At 41.3% G+C, this 20,543-nt stretch overlaps 1 protein-coding gene across 4 annotated transcripts in view; it reads left to right on the forward strand.

The window, feature by feature from the left end:
- The window catches only part of LOC139755426 (sulfhydryl oxidase 2-like), a 66,687-nt gene that overhangs the window by 35,200 nt on the left and 10,944 nt on the right, over positions 1–20,543 (forward strand). For all 4 annotated transcript variants that reach the window (XM_071673726.1, XM_071673723.1, XM_071673724.1 and 1 more), the window contains exons 5-6: positions 4,031–4,229; positions 17,839–18,997. In XM_071673726.1, the coding sequence (XP_071529827.1) occupies positions 4,031–4,229; positions 17,839–18,997 (1,358 nt within the window). The remainder of the gene's footprint in view (positions 1–4,030; positions 4,230–17,838; positions 18,998–20,543) is intronic.

Genomic DNA, 20,543 nt, shown 5'->3' on the forward strand with positions numbered 1-20,543 from the left:
CAGAGAAGAGGTAGTAAAAGCTTTGCGGAAGATGAAAGCTGGCAAGGCAGCAGGTTTGGATGGTATTGCAGTGGAATTTATTAAAAAAGTGGGTGACTGTATTGTTGACTGGTTGGTAAGGTTATTTAATGTATGTATGATTCATGGTGAGGTGCCTGAGGATTGGCGAAATGCTTGCATAGTGCCATTGTACAAAGGCAAAGGGGATAAGAGTGAGTGCTCAAATTACAGAGGTATAAGTTTGTTGAGTATTCCTGGTAAATTATGTGGGAGGGTATTGATTGAGAGGGTGAAGCCATGTATAGAGCATCAGATTGGGGAAGAGCAGTGTGGTTTCAGAAGTGGTAGAGGATGTGTGGATCAGGTGTTTGCTTTGAAGAATGTATGTGAGAAATACTTAGAAAAGCAAATGGATTTGTGTGTAGCATTTATGGATCTGGAGAAGGCATATGATAGAGTTGATAGAGATGCTCTGTAGAAGGTATTAAGAATATATGGTGTGGGAGGCAAGTTGTTAGAAACAGTGAAAAGTTTTTATCGAGGATGTAAGGCATGTGTACGTGTAGGAAGAGTGAAAAGTGATTGGTTCTCAGTAATTGTGGGTTTGCGGCAGGGGTGTGTGATGTCTCCATGGTTGTTTAATTTGTTTATGGATGGGGTTGTTAGGGAGGTGAATGCAAGAGTTTTGGAAAGAGGGGCAAGTATGCAGTCTGTTGTGGATGAGAGAGCTTGGGAAGTGAGTCAGTTGTTGTTCGCTGATGATACAGCGCTAGTGGCTGATTCATGTGAGAAACTGCAGAAGCTGGTGACTGAGTTTGGTAAAGTGTGTGAAAGAAGAAAGTTGAGAGTAAATGTGAATAAGAGCAAGGTTATTAGGTACAGTAGGGTTGAGGGTCAAGTCAACTGGGAGGTAAGTTTGAATGGAGAAAAACTGGTGGAAGTGAAGTGTTTTAGATATCTGGGAGTGGATCTGGCAGCGGATGGAACTATGGAAGCAGAAGTGAATCATAGGGTGGGGGAGGGGGCGAAAATTGTGGGAGCCTTGAAGAATGTGTGGAAGTCGAGAACATTATCTCGGAAAGGAAAAATTGGTATGTTTGAAGGAATAATGGTTTCAACAATGTTGTATGGTTGCGAGGAGTGGGCTATGGATAGAGATGTGCGGAGGAGGGTGGATGTGCTGGAAATGAGATGTTTGAGGACACTATGTGGTGTGAGGTGGTTTGATCGAGTAAGTAATGTAAGGGTAAGAGAGATGTGTGGTAATGAAAGGAGTGTGGTTGAGAGAGCAGAAGAGGGTGTTTTGAAATGATTTGGTCACATGGAGAGAATGAGTGAGGAAAGATTGACCAAGAGGATATATGTGTCAGAGGTGGAGGGAACTAGAAGTGGGAGACCAGATTGGAGGTGGAAAGATGGGGTGAAAAAGATTTTGAGTGATCCGAGCCTGAACATGCAGGAGGGTGAAAGGCGTGCAAGGAATAGAGTGAATTGGAACAATTTGGTATACCGGGGTCGACGTGCTGTCAGTGGATTGAACCAGGACATGTGAAGCGTCTGGGGTAAACCATGGGAAGTTCTGTGGTGCCTGGATGTGGAAAGGGAGCTGTGGTTTCAGTGCATTATTACATGGCAGCTAGAGACTGAGTGTGAATGAATGGGGCCTTTGTTGTCTTTTCCTATCGCTACCTTGTGCACATGAGGGGGAGGGGGTTGTTATTTTATGTGTGGCGAGGTGGCGATGGGAATGAATAAAGGCAGACAGTATGAATTATGTACATGTGTATATATGTATATGTTTGTGTGTGTATATATATATATATGTATATGTTGAGATGTATAGGTATGTATATTTGCATGTGTGGACGTGTATGTATATACATGTGTATGTGGGTGGGTTAGGCCATTCTTTCGTCTCTTTCCTTGCACTACCTCGCTAACGCGGGAGACAGCGACAAAGCAAAATGAATATAAATAGATAAATAAATATTACTTATTACATGAAAAGGCCATACATTTCTACATATGATTCTAAGGTTCTTTAGAAATGTGTTAGGATTTTGGAAAATTGCTTTTCTCATAGGAATTTGAAAAATATCAGACATCAGTAAGTGGTATGAGAAGATAACTAAACATTCCAAAAGCATAATCAAAGCCTCACAGAGAGAATATTTTCATGAAATAATGTATTTTTTGTGGCATAAGTTGTTTACAGTTAACCAATATTTTCATGAAATAATGTATTTTTTGTGGCATAAGTCGTTTACAGTTAACCAAACTAAGCTTCCATCAATGTCATATCAGATATTGTATGTTTTACATGATCCATGCCATCTCTTCAAGACTTTTATCCATTTTCTTTTTTAACTATTCACATGCATTTTAAATCTTCATTCTAAGTCAGTATATTCAAGTAATTGTAACTATATTGTGCAGGTTATCCTTCTTGGTTGCTTTTATTCTGTATCTGTAAGGACTTAGGCAAAGTAAGATTTCACTTCCTTCCATGCAAGTTTGATTAAGTATACCATCAATAGTATAGGCTAATAATTATTATTATTATTACACTTTGTCGCTGTCGCCCACGTTAGAGATAGGCAAGTAAACAGACGAAGGAATGTCCCAAACCACCCACATACACATGTATGTACATACTCATCCATACACGCACATATGCATACCTATACATTTCAACATAAACATATATATACATACACAGATATATATATATATATATATATATATATATATATATATATATATATATATATATATATATATATATATATATACACATGTACATAATTCATACTTGCTGCCTTTATTCATTCCCATCGCCACCCCGCCACACATGAAATGACAACCCCCTCCCCCCTGCATGCTTGTGAGGTAGTGCTAGGAAAAGACATCAAAGGCCACATTCGTTCACACTCAGTCTCTAGCTGTCATTTATAATGCACTGAAATCAGAGCTCCCTTTCCACATCCAGGCCCCACAAAACTTTCCCTGGTTTACCCCAGACGCCTCACATGTCCTGGTTCAATCCATTGACAGCACGTTGACCCCAGTATACCACATCGTTCCAATTCACTCTATTCCTTGCACGCCTTTCACCCTCCTGCATGTTCAAGCCCCGATCGCTCAAAATGTATTTCACTCCATCTTTCCACCTCCAATTTGGTCTCCCACTTCTCCCCATTCCCTCCACCTCTGACACATAAATCCTCTGTCAATCTTTCCTCACTCATTCTTTCTATGTGACCAAACCATTTCAAAGTACCCTCTTTTGCTCTCTCAACCACACTCTTTTTATTACCACACATCCTTACCCTTTCATTACTTACTCAATCAAACCACCTCACACCACATATTGTCCTCAAACATCTCATTTCCAACACATCCACCCTCCTTCGCACAACTCTATAGCCAATGCTTCGCAACCATATAACATTATTGGAACCACTATTCCTTCAAACATACCCATTTTTGCTCTCCGAGATAATGTTCTCGCCTTCCACACATTTTTCAGCGCTCCCAGAACTTTCGCCCCTCCTCCCACCCTGTGACTCACTTCCGCTTCCATGGTTCCATCCGCTGCCAAATCCATTCCCAGATATCTAAAACAGTTCGCTTCTTCCAGTTTTTCTCCATTCAAACGTACCTCCCAATTGACTTGTCCCTCAACCCTGCTGTACCTGATAACCTTGCTCTTATTCACATTTACTCTCAGCTTTCAATGTATGGCATTTTATTTTGATTTATCAAAGCTTCCAGTGCACCTACACTTTTTTTCCTTTTCCTGCCATCTTTGTCATTATTGGCTTCCCCAACTTTCTCTTTGTTGACTGTCACTGTTTAAAGCTCTTCAGTAACCCTTAAGTCTCTGGTATTCAGATTAATGCTACCAAGTTATTAAATGTTTTTGATGTGATTTTCTGTATCTGTTTCAAACCAAATTTTGAGAATAGCACAGTATGTATTGCTTTTTAGAATCTTGAATAAGGCATTCGCACAGAATTTCTTCCTTCAGGTAGCTGTTCGCTTTAAGGAAGCTAAAGCGGAAGACACCAAGGAGTTTGGATCCCTTCCTTCTGTTGTTTTCATTGATAGAACTGGAAAAGAAGAAGTTGTGAATGGAGCTCCCAACAACCGTAAAGAACTGACTGAATTTGTCATGAAGAAACTTGGCCTTAATCGAGGAATGTTACCATACAAGACTCATTTGTCAGGTATGTTTTCTGTTCATAACAGCAATGGATTTATTTCTATTTAGAGTAGTCAGTTTAGTGAGTCATTTCCTGCCAGTTTAATCTGCTGAGCAATATTACTTTATCATGTACATTGAGTCTGAGTTATCTTATTATATAGTGGTAGTGTGATGTCACCATGGTTGTTTGATCTCTTTATGGATGGGTTTGTGAGTGAGGTGAATGCAAGTATCTTGGAGACGGGAAGGTATGCAGTCTGTTAGGGCTTGGGAGGTGAGTTAGTTGTGTGTTGGTAACATGGCACCAGTGGCATATTCGAGTGAGAAATTGCCGAAGCTGGTGTCTGTGTTCGGGAAAGTTTGTGATAGGAGAAAGTTGAGAGTGATTTTGAATAAAAGCAAATGGAACCATAGGAGGTGAAATGAGTCATATATATATATGTAGGTATGTATATTTGCGTGTGTGGACTTATGTATATACATGTGTATGGGGGGGGGTTGGGCCATTTCTTTCGTCTGTTTCCTTGCGCTACCTCGCAAACGCGGGAGACAGCGACAAAGTATAATAAAAAAATATATATATATATATATATATATATATATATATATATATATATATATATATATATATATGTATGAAAGAGAAGAGAGAGGCATTTGGATGATTTTTGCAGGGAAAAAATGCAATTGAGTGGGAGATGTATAAAAGAAAGAGACAGGAGGTCAAGAGAAAGGTGCAAGAGGTGAAAAAGAGGGCAAATGAGAGTTGGGGTGAGAGAGTATCATTAAATTTTAGGGAGAATAAAAAGATGTTCTGGAAGGAGGTAAATAAAGTGCGTAAGACAAGGGAGCAAATGGGAACTTCAGTGAAGGGCGCTTATGGGGAGGTGATAACAAGTAGTGGTGATGTGAGAAGGAGATGGAGTGAGTATTTTGAAGGTTTGTTGAATGTGTTTGATGATAGAGTGGCAGATATAGGGTGTTTTGGTCGAGGTGGTGTGCAAAGTGAGAGGGTTAGGGAAAATGATTTGGTAAACAGAGAAGAGGTAGTAAAAGCTTTGCGGAAGATGAAAGCCGGCAAGGCAGCAGGTTTGGATGGTATTGCAGTGGAATCTATTAAAAAGGGGGTGACTGTATTGTTGACTGGTTGGTAAGGTTATTTAATGTATGTATGACCATGGTGAGGTGCCTGAGGATTGGCGGAATGCGTGCATAGTGCCATTGTACAAAGGCAAAGGGGATAAGAGTGAGTGCTCAAATTACAGAGGTATAAGTTTGTTGAGTATTCCTGGTAAATTATATGGGAAGGTATTGATTGAGAGGGTGAAGGCATGCACAGAGCATCAGATTGGGGAAGAGCAGTGTGGGTTTCAGAAGTGTTAGAGGATGTGTGGATCAGGTGTTTGCTTTGAAGAATGTATGTGAGAAATACTTAGAAAAGCAAATGGATTTGTATGTAGCATTTATGGATCTGGAGAAGGCATATGATAGAGTTGATGTGGGAAGCAAGTTGTTAGAAGCAGTGAAAAGTTTTTATCGAGGATGTAAGGCATGATTACGTGTAGGAAGAGAGGAAAGTGATTGGTTCTCAGTGAATGTAGGTTTGCGGCAGGGTTGTGTGATGTCTCCATGGTTGTTTAATTTGTTTATGGATGGGGTTGTTAGGGAGGTGAATGCAAGAGTTTTGGAAAGAGGGGCAAGTATGAAGTCTGTTGTGGATGAGAGAGCTTGGGAAGTGAGTCAGTTGTTGTTCGCTGATGATACAGCGCTGGTGGCTGATTCATGTGAGAAACTGCAGAAGCTGGTGACTGAGTTTGGTAAAGTGTGTGAAAGAAGAAAGTTAAGAGTAAATGTGAATAAGAGCAAGGTTATCAGGTACAGTAGGGTTGAGGGTCAAGTCAATTGGGAGGTAAGTTTGAATGGAGAAAAACTGGAGGAAGTAAAGTGTTTTAGATGTCTGGGAGTGGATCTGGCAGCAGATGGAACCATGGAAGCGGAAGTGAATCATAGGGTGGGGGAGGGGGCGAAAATTGTGGGAGCCTTGAAGAATGTGTGGAAGTCGAGAACATTATCTAGGAAAGCAAAAATGGGTATGTTTGAAGGAATAGTGGTTCCAACAATGTTGTATGGTTGCGAGGCGTGGGCTATGGATAGAGTTGTGCGCAGGAGGGTGGATGTGCTGGAAATGAGATGTTTGAGGACAATGTGTGGTGTGAGGTGGTTTGATCGAGTAAGTAATGTAAGGGTAAGAGAGATGTGTGGAAATAAAAAGAGCGTGGTTGAGAGAGCAGAAGAGGGTGTTTTGAAATGGTTTAGGCACATGGAGAGAATGAGTGAGGAAAGATTGACCAAGAGGATATATGTGTCGGAGGTGGAGGGAACGAGGAGAAGTGGGAGACCAAATTGGAGGTGGAGAGAGAGTGAAAAAGATTTTGAGTGATCGGGGCCTGAACATGCAGGAGGGTGAAAGGCGGGCAAGGAATAGAGTGAAGTGGATCGATGTGGTATACCGGGGTTGACGTGCTGTCAGTGGATTAAATCAGGGCATATGAAGTGTCTGGGGTAAACCATGGAAAGTTGTGTGGGGCCTGGATGTGGAAAGGGAGCTGTGGTTTCGGGCATTATTGCATGACAGCTAGAGACTGAGTGTGAACGAATGGGGCCTTTGTTGTCTTTTCCTAGCGCTACCTTGCACACATGAGGGGGGAGGGGGATGGTATTCCATGTGTGGCGAGGTGGCGATTGGAATGAATAAAGGCAGACAGTGTGAATTGTGTGCATGGGTATATATGTATGTGTCTGTGTGTGTATATATATGTGTACATTGAGATGTATAGGTATATAAATTTGCGTGTGTGGACGTGTATGTATATACATGTGTATGGGGGTGGGTTGGGCCATTTCTTTCGTCTGTTTCCTTGCGCTACCTCGCAAACGCGGGAGACAGCGGCAAAGCAAAATAAATAAATAAATGATGTATGACAATGTTATATGGTTGCGAGGCGTGGGCTATAGATAGGGTTGTGCGAAGGAGGGTGGATGTGTTGGAAATGAGATGTTTGAGGACAATAAGTAGTGTAAGGTAGATTGATCGAGTAAGTAATGAAAAGGGTAAGAGAGATGTGTGGTATTAAAAAGAGTGTGGTTGAGAGAGCAGAAGAGGGTGTATTGAAATGGTTTGGTCACATGTAGAGAATGAGTGAGGAAAGATTGACAAAGAGGATATATGTGTCAGAAGTGGAGGGAATGAGAAGTGGGAGACCAAATTGGAGATGGAAGGACGGAGTGAAAAAGATTTTGAGTGATTGGGGCCTGAACATGCAGGAGGGTGAGAGGCGTGCAAGGAATAGAGTGAATTGGAGTGATGTGGTATACCGCGGTTGACGTGGTGTCAGTGCATTGAACCAGGGCATGTGAAGCGTCTGAGGTAAACCATGGAAAGTTTTTGGGGGCTTGGATGTGGAAAGGGAGCTATGGTTTCAGTGCATTACACATGACAGCTAGAGACTGAGTGTGAATGAATGTGGCCTTTGTTGTCGTTTCCTAGCGCTACCTGGGGCACACGCAGGGGGAAGGGTTGGTATCATTTCATGTGTGGCGGGGTGGCAACGGGAATGAATAAAGGCAGCAAGTTGAATTATGTACGTGTGTATATATATATATATATATATATGTCTGTGTATGTATATATGTGTATACGTTGAAATGTATAGGTATGTATATGTGCATGTGTGGATGTGTGTGTATATACACATGTACGTGGGTGGGTTGGGCCATTCTTTCGTCTCTTTCCTTGCACTTCCTCCTATGAGTCCACGGGGAAAATGAAACATGATAAGTTCCCAAGTGCACTTTCATGTAATAACCACATCATCAGGGGAGACACAAGAGAGAAATATAACAGTCAGTTGATATACGCTGAAGAGACGTAGCTAGGACACCATTTGGTAAGCCTGTGATTGTCCAAGACAGACAACGAGCGTATCATAAACTTATTATGTGGACAAGAAGGTGAATTGTTTACAGATTTTATCAATAATAAAGTTATCCATTTTGTATAGACAGTCACTAATGTTAAGGTTATAATTCTTTGTGTATTTAATGATAGAAGATTCAGTGATATTTCTCGTGGTACTGGAGTTAGAGTTAATAACTGACATGGCACTACTCCAGTCAGTATGATGGTGATAGTTTTTAATGTGATTAAACAAGGCATTAGAGTCTTGTCCTGTTCTTATACTATATTTATATTGCTCAAGCTTAAAACAATTTCTACATGGCACTTAATAGATGCATCCAGGAAAATTTTCTAGTGAGTTCCTGTTTAACTTATTCTTTATAGTGTTATTGTTGCTGAAGGCAATATTTACATTAAAAGATTTGAGCCATTTCCCACATTAGCGAGGTAGCGTTAAGAACAGAGGACTGAGCCTTAGAGGGAATATCCTCACTTGGCCCCCTTTTCTGTTCCTTCTTTTGGAAAATTAAAAATGGGAAGGGAGGATTTCCAGCCTCCCGCTCCCTCCCCTTTTGGTCACCTTCTCTGGCAAGCAGGGAATACAGGGAAGTATTCTTTCTCCCTTGTCCGCAGGGATTATATATATATATATATATATATATATATATATATAATAATATAAAAAAATATAATATAATATAAAAAAATATTATTTATTTTATTATACTTTGTCGCTGTCTCCCGCGTTTGCGAGGTAGCGCAAGGAAACAGACGAAAGAAATGGCCCAACCACCCCCCATACACATGTATATACATACGTCCACACACGCAAATATACATACCTACACAGCTTTCCATGGTTTACCCCAGACGCTTCACATGCCTTGATTCAATCCACTGACAGCACGTCAACCCCGGTATACCACATCGATCCAATTCACTCTATTCCTTGCCCTCCTTTCACCCTCCTGCATGTTCAGGCCCCGATCGCACAAAATCTTTTTCACTCCATCTTTCCACCTCCAATTTGGTCTCCCTCTTCTCCTCGTTCCCTCCACCTCCGACACATATATCCTCTTGGTCAATCTTTCCTCACTCATTCTCTCCATGTGCCCAAACCACTTCAAAACACCCTCTTCTGCTCTCTCAACCACGCTCTTTTTATTTCCACACATCTCTCTTACCCTTACGTTACTCACTCGATCAAACCACCTCACACCACACATTGTCCTCAAACATGTCATTTCCAGCACATCCATCCTCCTGCGCACAACTCTATCCATAGCCCACGCCTCGCAACCATACAACATTGTTGGAACCACTATTCCTTCAAACATACCCATTTTTGCTTTCCGAGATAATGTTCTCGACTTCCACACATTCTTCAAGGCCCCCAGAATTTTCGCCCCCTCCCCCACCCTATGATCCACTTCCGCTTCCATGGTTCCATCCGCTGCCAGATCCACTCCTAGATATCTAAAACACTTCACTTCCTCCAGTTTTTCTCCATTCAAACTCACCTCCCAATTGACTTGACCCTCAACCCTACTGTACCTAATAACCTTGCTCTTATTCACATTTACTCTTAACTTTCTTCTTCCACACACTTTACCAAACTCAGTCACCAGCTTCTGCAGTTTCTCACATGAATCAGCCACCAGCGCTGTATCATCAGCGAACAACAACTGACCCACTTCCCAAGCTCTCTCATCCCCAACAGACTTCATACTTGCCCCTCTTTCCAAAACTCTTGCATTTACCTCCCTAACAACCCCATCCATAAACAAATTAAACAACCATGGAGACATCACACACCCCTGCCGCAAACCTACATTCACTGAGAACCAATCACTTTCCTCTCTTCCTACACGTACACATGCCTTACATCCTCGATAAAAACTTTTCACTGCTTCTAACAACTTTCCTCCCACACCATATATTCTTAATACCTTCCACACAGCATCTCTATCAACTCTATCATATGCCTTCTCCAGATCCATAAATGCTACATACAAATCCATTTGCTTTTCTAAGTATTTCTCACATACATTCTTCAAAGCAAACACCTGATCCACACATCCTCTACCACTTCTGAAACCACACTGCTCTTCCCCAATCTGATGCTCTGTACATGCCTTCACCCTCTCAATCAATACCCTCCCATATAATTTACCAGGAATACTCAACAAACTTATACCTCTGTAATTTGAGCACTCACTCTTATCCCCTTTGCCTTTGTACAATGGCACTATGCACGCATTCCGCCAATCCTCAGGCACCTCACCATGAGTCATACATACATTAAATAACCTTACCAACCAGTGAACAATACAGTTACCCCCTTTTTTAATAAATTCCACTGCAATACCATCCAAACCTGCTGCCTTGCTGGCTTTCATCTTCCGCAAAGCTTTCACTACCTCTTCTCTGTTAACATATATATATATATATATATATATATATATATATATATATATATATTTATTTATTTATTTATTATACTTTGTCGCTGTCTCCCGCGTTTGCGAGGTAGCGCAAGGAAACAGACGAAAGAAATGGCCCAACCCCCCCCCCCCCCCCCATACACATGTATATACATACGTCCACACACGCAAATATACATACCTACACAGCTTTCCATGGTTTACCCCAGACGCTTCACATGCCCTGCTTCAATCCACTGACAGCACGTCAACCCCGGTATACCACATCGCTCCAATTCACTCTATTCCTTGCCCTCCTTTCACCCTCCTGCATGTTCAGGCCCCGATCACACAAAATCTTTTTCACTCCATCTTTCCACCTCCAATTTGGTCTCCCTCTTCTCCTTGTTCCCTCCACCTCCGACACATATATCCTCTTGGTCAATCTTTCCTCACTCATCCTCTCCATGTGCCCAAACCACTTCAAAACACCCTCTTCTGCTCTCTCAACCACGCTCTTTTTATTTCCACACATCTCTCTTACCCTTACGTTACTCACTCGATCAAACCACCTCACACCACACATTGTCCTCAAACATGTCATTTCCAGCACATCCATCCTCCTGCGCACAACTCTATCCATAGCCCACGCCTCGCAACCATACAACATTGTTGGAACCACTATTCCTTCAAACATACCCATTTTTGCTTTCCGAGATAATGTTCTCGACTTCCACACATTCTTCAAGGCCCCCAGGATTTTCGCCCCCTCCCCCACCCTATGATCCACTTTCGCTTCCATGGTTCCATCCGCTGCCAGATCCACTCCTAGATATCTAAAACACTTCACTTCCTCCAGTTTTTCTCCATTCAAACTCACCTCCCAATTGACTTGACCCTCAACCCTACTGTACCTAATAACCTTGCTCTTATTCACATTTACTCTTAACTTTCTTCTTCCACACACTTTTCCAAACTCAGTCACCAGCTTCTGCAGTTTCTCACATGAATCAGCCACCAGCGCTGTATCATCAGCGAACAACAACTGACTCACTTCCCAAGCTCTCTCATCCCCAACAGACTTCATACTTGCCCCTCTTTCCAAAACTCTTGCATTTACCTCCCTAACAACCCCATCAATAAACAAATTAAACAACCATGGAGACATCACACACCCCTGCCGCAAACCTACATTCACTGAGAACCAATCACTTTCCTCTCTTCCTACACGTACACATGCCTTACATCCTCGATAAAAACTTTTCACTGCTTCTAACAACTTTCCTCCCACACCATATATTCTTAATACCTTCCACAGAGCATCTCTATCAACTCTATCATATGCCTTCTCCAGATCCATAAATGCTACATACAAATCCATTTGCTTTTCTAAGTATTTCTCACATACATTCTTCAAAGCAAACACCTGATCCACACATCCTCTACCACTTCTGAAACCACACTGCTCTTCCCCAATCTGATGCTCTGTACATGCCTTCACCCTCTCAATCAATACCCTCCCATATAATTTACCAGGAATACTCAACAAACTTATACCTCTGTAATTTGAGCACTCACTCTTATCCCCTTTGCCTTTGTACAATGGCACTATGCACGCATTCCGCCAATCCTCAGGCACCTCACCATGAGTCATACATACATTAAATAACCTTACCAACCAGTGAACAATACAGTCACCCCCCTTTTTTAATAAATTCCACTGCAATACCATCCAAACCTGCTGCCTTGCCGGCTTTCATCTTCCGCAAAGCTTTCACTACCTCTTCTCTGTTTACCAAATCATTTTCCCTAACCCTCTCACTTTGCACACCACCTCGACCAAAACACCCTATATCTGCCACTCTATCATCAAACACATTCAAACACATATATATATATATTTCTTATTATACTCTGTCGCTGTCTCCCAAGTTAGTGAGGTAGTGCAAGGAAACAGATGAAAGAATGGCCCAACCCACTCACATACACATTTATATACATACATCCCCACACAGGCACATATACATACCTATACATTCCAACGTACACATTCATATACATACACAAACATATTCATATATAGACATGTACATATCCCTGGGATAGGGGAAAAAGAATTCTTCCCACGCATTCCCCACGTGTCGTTAAAGGCGACTAAAGGGGATGGGAGCGGGGGGCTAGAAACCCTCCCCTCCTTGTATTTTAACTTTCTAAAAAGGGAAACAGAAGAAGGAGTCACGCGGGGAGTGCTCATCCTCCTCGAAGGCTCAGATTAGGGTGTCTAAATGTGTGTGGATATAACCAAGCTGAAAGAAAGGAGAGATAGGTAGTATGTTTGAGGAAAGGAACCTGGATGTTCTGGCTCTGAGTGTAATGAAGCTCAAGGGTAAAGGAGAAGACTGGTTTGGAAATGTTTTTGGAGTAAAGTCAGGGGTTGGTGAGAGGACAAGAGCAAGGGAAGGAGTAGTGTTACTCCCGAAACAAGAGTGGTGCGAGCTATGTGATAGAGTGTAAGAAAGTAAACTCTAGATTTATATTGGTAAAACTGAAAGACGATGGAGAGAGATAGGTGATTATTGGTGCCTATGCACCTGGGCATGAGAAGAAAGATCATGAGAGGCAAGTGTTTTGGGAGCAGCTGAGTGAGTGTGTTAGTAGTTTTGATGCACGAGATCAGGTTATAGAGATGGGTGATTTAGATGCAAAGGTGAGTAATGTGACAGTTGAGGGAATAATTGTTGTACATGGGGTGTTCAGTGTTGTAAATGGAAATGGTGACGAGCTTGCATATTTGTGTGTACATGGGGTGTTCAGTGTTGTAAATGAAAATGGTGACGAGCTTGTATATTTGTGTGCTGCAAAAGGACTGGTGATACCTTGTTTAAAAAGAGAGATTTACATAAGTATACGTATGTAAGTAGGAGAGATGGCCAGAGAGTGTTATTGGATTACGTGTTAATTGATAGGCACATAAAAGAGAGACTTTTGGATGTAAATGTGCTGAGAGGTGCAACTGGAGGGATGTCTGATCATTATCTTGTGGAGGCTAAGATGAAGGTTTGTAGAGGTTTCCAGAAAAGAAGAGAGAATGTTGGGATGAAGAAAGTGGTGAGAGTAGGTGAGCTTGGGAAGGAGACTTGTGTGAGGAAGTACCAGGAGAGACTGAGTGCCGAATGGAAAAAAGTGAGAGCAAAGGACGTAAGGGGAGTGGGGTAGGAATGGGATGTATTTAGGGAAGCAGTGATGGTGTGCGAAAAGATGCTTCTGGCATGAGAAGGGTGGGAGATGGGCAGATTAGAAAGGGTAGTGAGTGGTGGGATGAAGAAGTAAGGTTATTAGTGAAATGGAAGAGAGAGGCACTTGGACAATTTTAGCCGGGAAATAGTGTAAATGATTGGGAGATGTATAAAAGAAAGAGGCGGGAGGTTAAGAGAAAGGTACAAGAGGTGAAAAAGACGGCATTTGAGAGTTGGGGTGAGGGGTATCGTTGAATTTTAGGGAGAATAAGAAGTCGTTTTAGAGGGAGGTGAATAAAGTGCATAAGACAAGAGAGCAAATGGGAACATCAGTGAAGGGGGCTAATGGGGAAGTAATAACAAGTAGTGGTGATGTGAGAAGGAGATGGAGTGAGTATTTTGAAGGTTTATTGAATATGTTAGATAATAGAGTGGCAGATATAGGGTATTCTGATCGAGGTGGTGTGCAAAATGAGGGGGTTAGGGAAAATGATGTGGTAAACACAGAAGAGGGAGTGAAAGCTTTGCAGAAGATGAAAGCCGGTAAGGCAGCGGTAAGGCCCCACACAACTTTCCATGGTTTACCCCAGACACTTCACATGCCCTTAATCAATCCACTGACAGCACGTCAACCCCGGTACACCACATCGATCCAATTCACTCTATTCCTTGCCCTCCTTTCACCCTCCTGCATGTTCAGGCCCCGATCACACAAAATCTTTTTCACTCCATCTTTCCACCTCCAATTTGGTCTCCCACTTCTCGTTCCCTCCACCTCCGACACATATATCCTCTTGGTCAATCTTTCCTCACTCATTCTCTCCGTCTGACCAAACCATTTCAAAACACCCTCTTCTGCTCTCTCAACCACACTCTTTTTATTTCCACACATCTCTCTTACCCTCACGTTACTTACTCGATCAAACCACCTCACACCACACATTGTCCTCAAACATCTCATTTCCAGCACATCCACCCTCCTGCGCACAACTCTATCCATAGCCCACGCCTCGCAACCATACAAGATTGTTGGAACCACTATTCCTTCAAACATACCCATTTTTGCTTTCCGAGATAATGTTCTTGACTTCCACACATTCTTCAAGGCTCCCAGGATTTTCGCCCCCTCCCCCACCCTATGATTCACTTCCACTTCCATGGTTCCATCCGCTGCCAGATCCACTCCCAGATATCTAAAACACTTTACTTCCTCCAGTTTTTCTCCATTCAAACTTGCCTCCCTATTGACTTGACCCTCAACCCTACTGTACCTAATAACCTTGCTCTTATTCACATTTACTCTTAACTTCCTTCTTTCACACACTTTACCAAACTCAGTCACCAGCTTCTGCAGTTTCTCACATGAATCAGCCACCAGCACTGTATCATCAGTGAACAACAGCTGACTCACTTCCCAAGCTCTCTCATCCACAACAGACTTCATACTTGCCCCTCTTTCCAAACCTCTTGCATTCACCTCCCTAACAACCCCATCCATAAACAAATTAAACAACCATGGAGACATCACACACCCCTGCCACAAACCTACATTCACTGAGAACCAATCATTTTCCTCTCTTCCTACACGTACACATGCCTTACATCCTCGATAAAAACTTTTCACTGCTTCTAACAACTTGCCTCCCACACCATATATTCTTAATACCTTCCACAGAGCATCTCTATCAACTCTATCATATGCCTTCTCCAGATCCATAAATGCTACATACAAATCCATTTGCTTTTCTAAGTATTTCTCACATACATTCTTCAAAGCAAACACCTGATCCACACATCCTCTACCACTTCTGAAACCACACTGCTCTTCCCCAATCTGATGCTCTGTACATGGCTTCACCCTCTCAATCAATACCCTCCCATATAATTTACCAGGAATACTCAACAAACTTATACCTCTGTAATTTGAGCACTCACTCTTATCCCCTTTGCCTTTGTACAATGGCACTATGCACGCATTCCGCCAATCCTCAGGCACCTCACCATGAGTCATACATACATTAAATAACCTTACCAACCAGTGAACAATACAGTCACCCCCTTTTTTTAATAAATTCCACTGCAATACCATCCAAACCTGCTGCCTTGCCGACTTTCATCTTCCACAAAGCTTTCACTACCTCTTCTCTGTTTACCAAATCATTTTCCCTAACCCTCTCACTTTGCACACCACCTCGCCCAAAACACCCTATATCTGCCACTCTATGATCAAACATATTCAACAAACCTTCAAAATACTCACTCCATCTCCTTCTCACATCATCACTACTTGTTATCACCTCCCCATTTCCGCCCTTCACTGAAGTTCCCATTTGCTCCCTTGTCTTACGCACTTTATTTACCTCCTTCCAGAGCATCTTTTTATTCTCCCTAAAATTTAATGATACTCTCTCACCCCAACTCTCATTTGCCCTCTTTTTCACCTCTTGCACCTTTCTCTTGACCTCCTGTCTCTTTCTTTTATACATCTCCCACTCAATTGCATTTTTTCCCTGCAAAAATAGTCCAAATGCCTCTCTCTTCTCTTTCACCAATAATCTTACTTTTTCATCCCACGACTCACTACCCTTTCTAATCACCCCACCTCCCACTCTTATCATGCCACAAGCATCTTTTGCGCAATCCATCGCTGATTTCCTAAATACATCCCATTCCTCCCCCACTCCCCTTACTTCCATTGTAATATTAATAAATATAATATATAAATATTGTAATATAAATAAATATAATATTAATAAATGAATATATAAATGTGATGAAGGAGTATGGTTGTTAGTAAAAGAGAAGCGTTTGGACGATACTTGTAGGGTAGTAGTGCAAATGACTGAGAGATGTATAAAAGGAAGCTGCCGGAGGTGAAGAGAAAGGTGCAAGAGTTGAAAAAGAGGGCAAATGAGAGTTGGGGTGAGAGAGTATCCTTGAATTTTAGGGAGAATAAAAAGATGTTTTGGAAGAAAGTAAATAAAGTGGTTAAGGCAAGAGAGCAAATGGGAACATCAGTGAAGGGGACTATTGGGGAAGTGATGAGAGGTAGTGGTGAAGTGAGGAGATGGAGTGAGTATTTTGAAGGTTTGTTGAATGTGTTTGATGATATAGTGGCACGTATAGGGTGTTTTGGTCGGGGTGGTGTGTGATGTGGGAGGGTCAGGGAGAATTGTTTGGTGAAGAGGAAAGAGAATGTGAAAGCTTTGCTGAAAATGAAATCCAGGAAGCCTTTGGGTTTAGATGGTATTACAGTGGAATTTATTAAAAAAGGGGGTGACTGTGTTGTTGATTGGTTGGTAAGGATGTTCACTGTATGTATGGGCCATGGTGAAGTGCGTGAGGATTCGGGGAATTCATGCATAGTACCACTGCACAAAAGCAAAGGGGATAAAGTGAGAGTTCAAACTACAGAGGCATAAGTTTGTTAGGTATTTCTGGGAAATTGTATGGGAGGGTATTAAGTGAGAGGGTGAAGGCATGTACAGAGCATCAAATTGGGGAAGAACAGGTTGGTTCCTGAATTGGTAGAGGATGTGTGGATCAGGTGTTTGCTTTGAAGAATGTAGGTGAGAAATATTTAGAAAACAGATGGATTTGTATGTAGCATTTATGGATCTGGAGAAGGCATATGATAGGGTTGATGTAGATGCTTTGTGGAAAGTTTTAAGAGTATTTGATGTGGAGGTAAGTTGCTAGAAGCAGTGAAAAGTTTTTACCAAGGATGTAAGGTATGTGTGTGAGTAGGAAGAGAGGAGAGTGATTGGTTCCCAGTGAATGTCGGTTTGCAGCATGGACGTGTGATGTCCCCATGGTTATTTGATTTGTTTATGGATAGGGTGGTTAGGGAGGTAAAGGCTGAAGAAATGGATTTTACATAAATGACTGTCCATTATTTGGTGTGATGATTGACTGCCTAGTGATTTCCTCTGTAATTATTGGTTGACTCATCTACCTTTACTGCTTATTATTATCAGCATTACAGTATTTTGATAAAAAATGTCTTTATTATAGGAAGGAAAAGTGATGCTACCACAAGGAAAGAAGATATAGAAGGAGCTGGAGATGGGCAACCAGAAGAAATAAACAGTGACAAATTAAACTATGAAGATGATCTACCTGATACAGCTTTTGCTGGGGTGGAAAGAAAAGATCAGGTGTACATGGTGGATATTGAAAATGCAATTTCTTATGCTTTAGGACATGAAGTCGTGCAGCATAAAGTTATCAGGGGAGAGGCACTCGTATCTCTTCAGGACTTTTTAGAGGTGCTTGTCACTTATCTTCCTGCAAGACCAGCTGTCCATCTTTTCCTCTCAAAGCTGTATAAATATTCCAGTACTCATGGGGACAGCCTTGAAGGAAAACACTTAGCTGAAGTAATCAAATCTCTTCAAGGTCCAGATTCTGTTCTTCCAGATCATCAGCCTTGGGTTGGGTGTCATGGAAGTGAACCCAAATTCAGAGGTTACCCATGTGGTCTTTGGATAACATTCCATGTGCTCACAGTAAATTCCGTTCTTCAGGATGGGAATAGTGATGTGTACAACCCTAAGAAAACACTTCGAGCAATACATGGCTATGTAAAACATTTCTTCGGTTGCAAACACTGTTCAGAACACTTTCAAGCAATGTATGCAGTAGATGCTGAATCATCTGTAAATGTAGCTGATGATGGAATACTCTGGCTTTGGCGTGGCCATAATAAGGTCAATGAACGCTTAAAAGGAGATGCAAGTGAAGATCCCAAACATCTAAAGCAGCAATTCCCATCAAAGTCAACATGTCCATCTTGCTGGAATGGTAACACCATGAAAGAAAAGGAGGTGTTAGTATACCTTAAGCAAATCTATGCAAAGGGAGCTTTATCATTTAAAGGAACCCAAACAATTACAACCCCAGTAAGAAACAAGCAGGCTAAAGTAAAGGAAGCCCTCGATAGACACGAGAAGGTAAAAAAAGTGGAAACAATGACTGTTAACAAAAAGCATTCTGATTTCATCCAAGACCAATCTCTACGCTCCCTTAACACATGGGGATTCAACACTACAGATATTAGCTTGTGTGTCTTCTTGTATGGAATTTCTACAGTCATCATTATGGGTGTATACTGCATGGTAGTAATCAGAAGGAAAATAAGAAGAAGGAGGTTCTTAGAAGCTTGCAAACTGCCGTAAGTTATCACAGTTTAATAACTATTTTGGGGGATCTCTTTGTACTTAGGTTAGAATTGATATTATGAATGTCTTTACATAGTATATTTTTATTACTCCTGTTTTCAGTTTATCATTTTGTGAATTAGAAAAATATAGCTCTTTTGGATAATGTGATGATATTTTTATGCAGAAATCATTCAACTCATGGTGCTAGGCAGAGAAATGCTGTATAGGTTATGCACTCAACATAGATAAAAGATATGCTTGATACTTTTATTCACTCAGTATATTTGTATTAAGAGGTGAGGAGTCACAATACCCCAGCAGGTATCTGCCGGCCCCTAGACAGCTACTTGCTGCTTGTCAACCAGTTTTGTCCAGATAAATCCCTGTGCATAGTTTTAACCAGGAAGAGTTTGGAAAGCTAGTCATTTTTTGTTGTGAATATTGTTGTTGTTTTTTGTTGATTTCCAGTACCGTCCTTGTTTTAGAGAAAAAATGGTAAAGCCCAAGTGAGATAAGCTACTGTAAGCAGATGCAAGTCTCAGTTTGATACTTTCTGCAAACAGGAACAGTAGTCAGGGTCTTTGATGACCTTAACCTCTGAATTGGATGAAGTTACTCAGACATCATTGTAAAATTGAAATTTAGTCACTACAGATGAGCTCAGAATCATCACCATAGTATCCACTTGGCTTCCAGTTCTTGGTTGACTGATATTTTATCTACTGAATTTTTCTGTCATGTTGAAATAGTATTTTTGAACAAAAATATTTACTCATCTTGAGTATTCCCCCTATGGGGGGGGGGGGGGGGGCATGCCTAGGTTTGTGAGACTGGACATGTTCAAGCAGAGACAGAAAAGATCATGAATTATCATCCTGTACTCAAGAGTGTGTTGGAGATGATGTGATGTTTGTCCTCTTCCCAGCAGTTGTTGTTGGAATTAGAGATTAGTGCCAAGTTATTGAGCTTAGCACTGAGCATATGTAATTAGTTAGCCATTTTATTGAAGGATAATTTAATGCAAAAAAAAGAAAAATCTTACACATGAAGCAGGAGCTGCTGAGTCTAATGAGATGGCTTTCTTTTTACAATAGACTAGTCAGCAGCATAGGATTTGTTCCTTCTTCAAATGGTTTCTATTTAGAATCTCTTGATAGGGGTGAGTAGAGCAAAACCAGCCCAAGCATGGGCTGTTATTTGCCTAATCCAGAACCCATTCATATTGATTTACTCATTTTGGTGGCAATGAGCTCCCAGTTTTGATAAATAGCAATGGATTATTTTTCTGAAATTAGTAGTACTATAGTCTTTACATAATTTTGGAATAGCTAATAGTAAAGGATGATTTTGAAATAAGCTGCATTAAATTATGTCATTTAAATTTCAGCGAGAGCATAAAACTTTGTTCCAAGGCACGAATAACTGCACTGTGATTGGAGATATAGCTTATTCATGTGAATGGGATATAAGATGTGTGTCCTTGCCTAGCACTCACTTTTATGTACCTGTATTATGTTGGTTAGCATGCTCTTCTGTAGTCATTTCTTATCTGACTTT

The sequence above is a fragment of the Panulirus ornatus genome, chromosome 19 (assembly GCF_036320965.1).
Source record: "Panulirus ornatus isolate Po-2019 chromosome 19, ASM3632096v1, whole genome shotgun sequence".
NCBI lineage: Eukaryota > Metazoa > Arthropoda > Malacostraca > Decapoda > Palinuridae > Panulirus > Panulirus ornatus.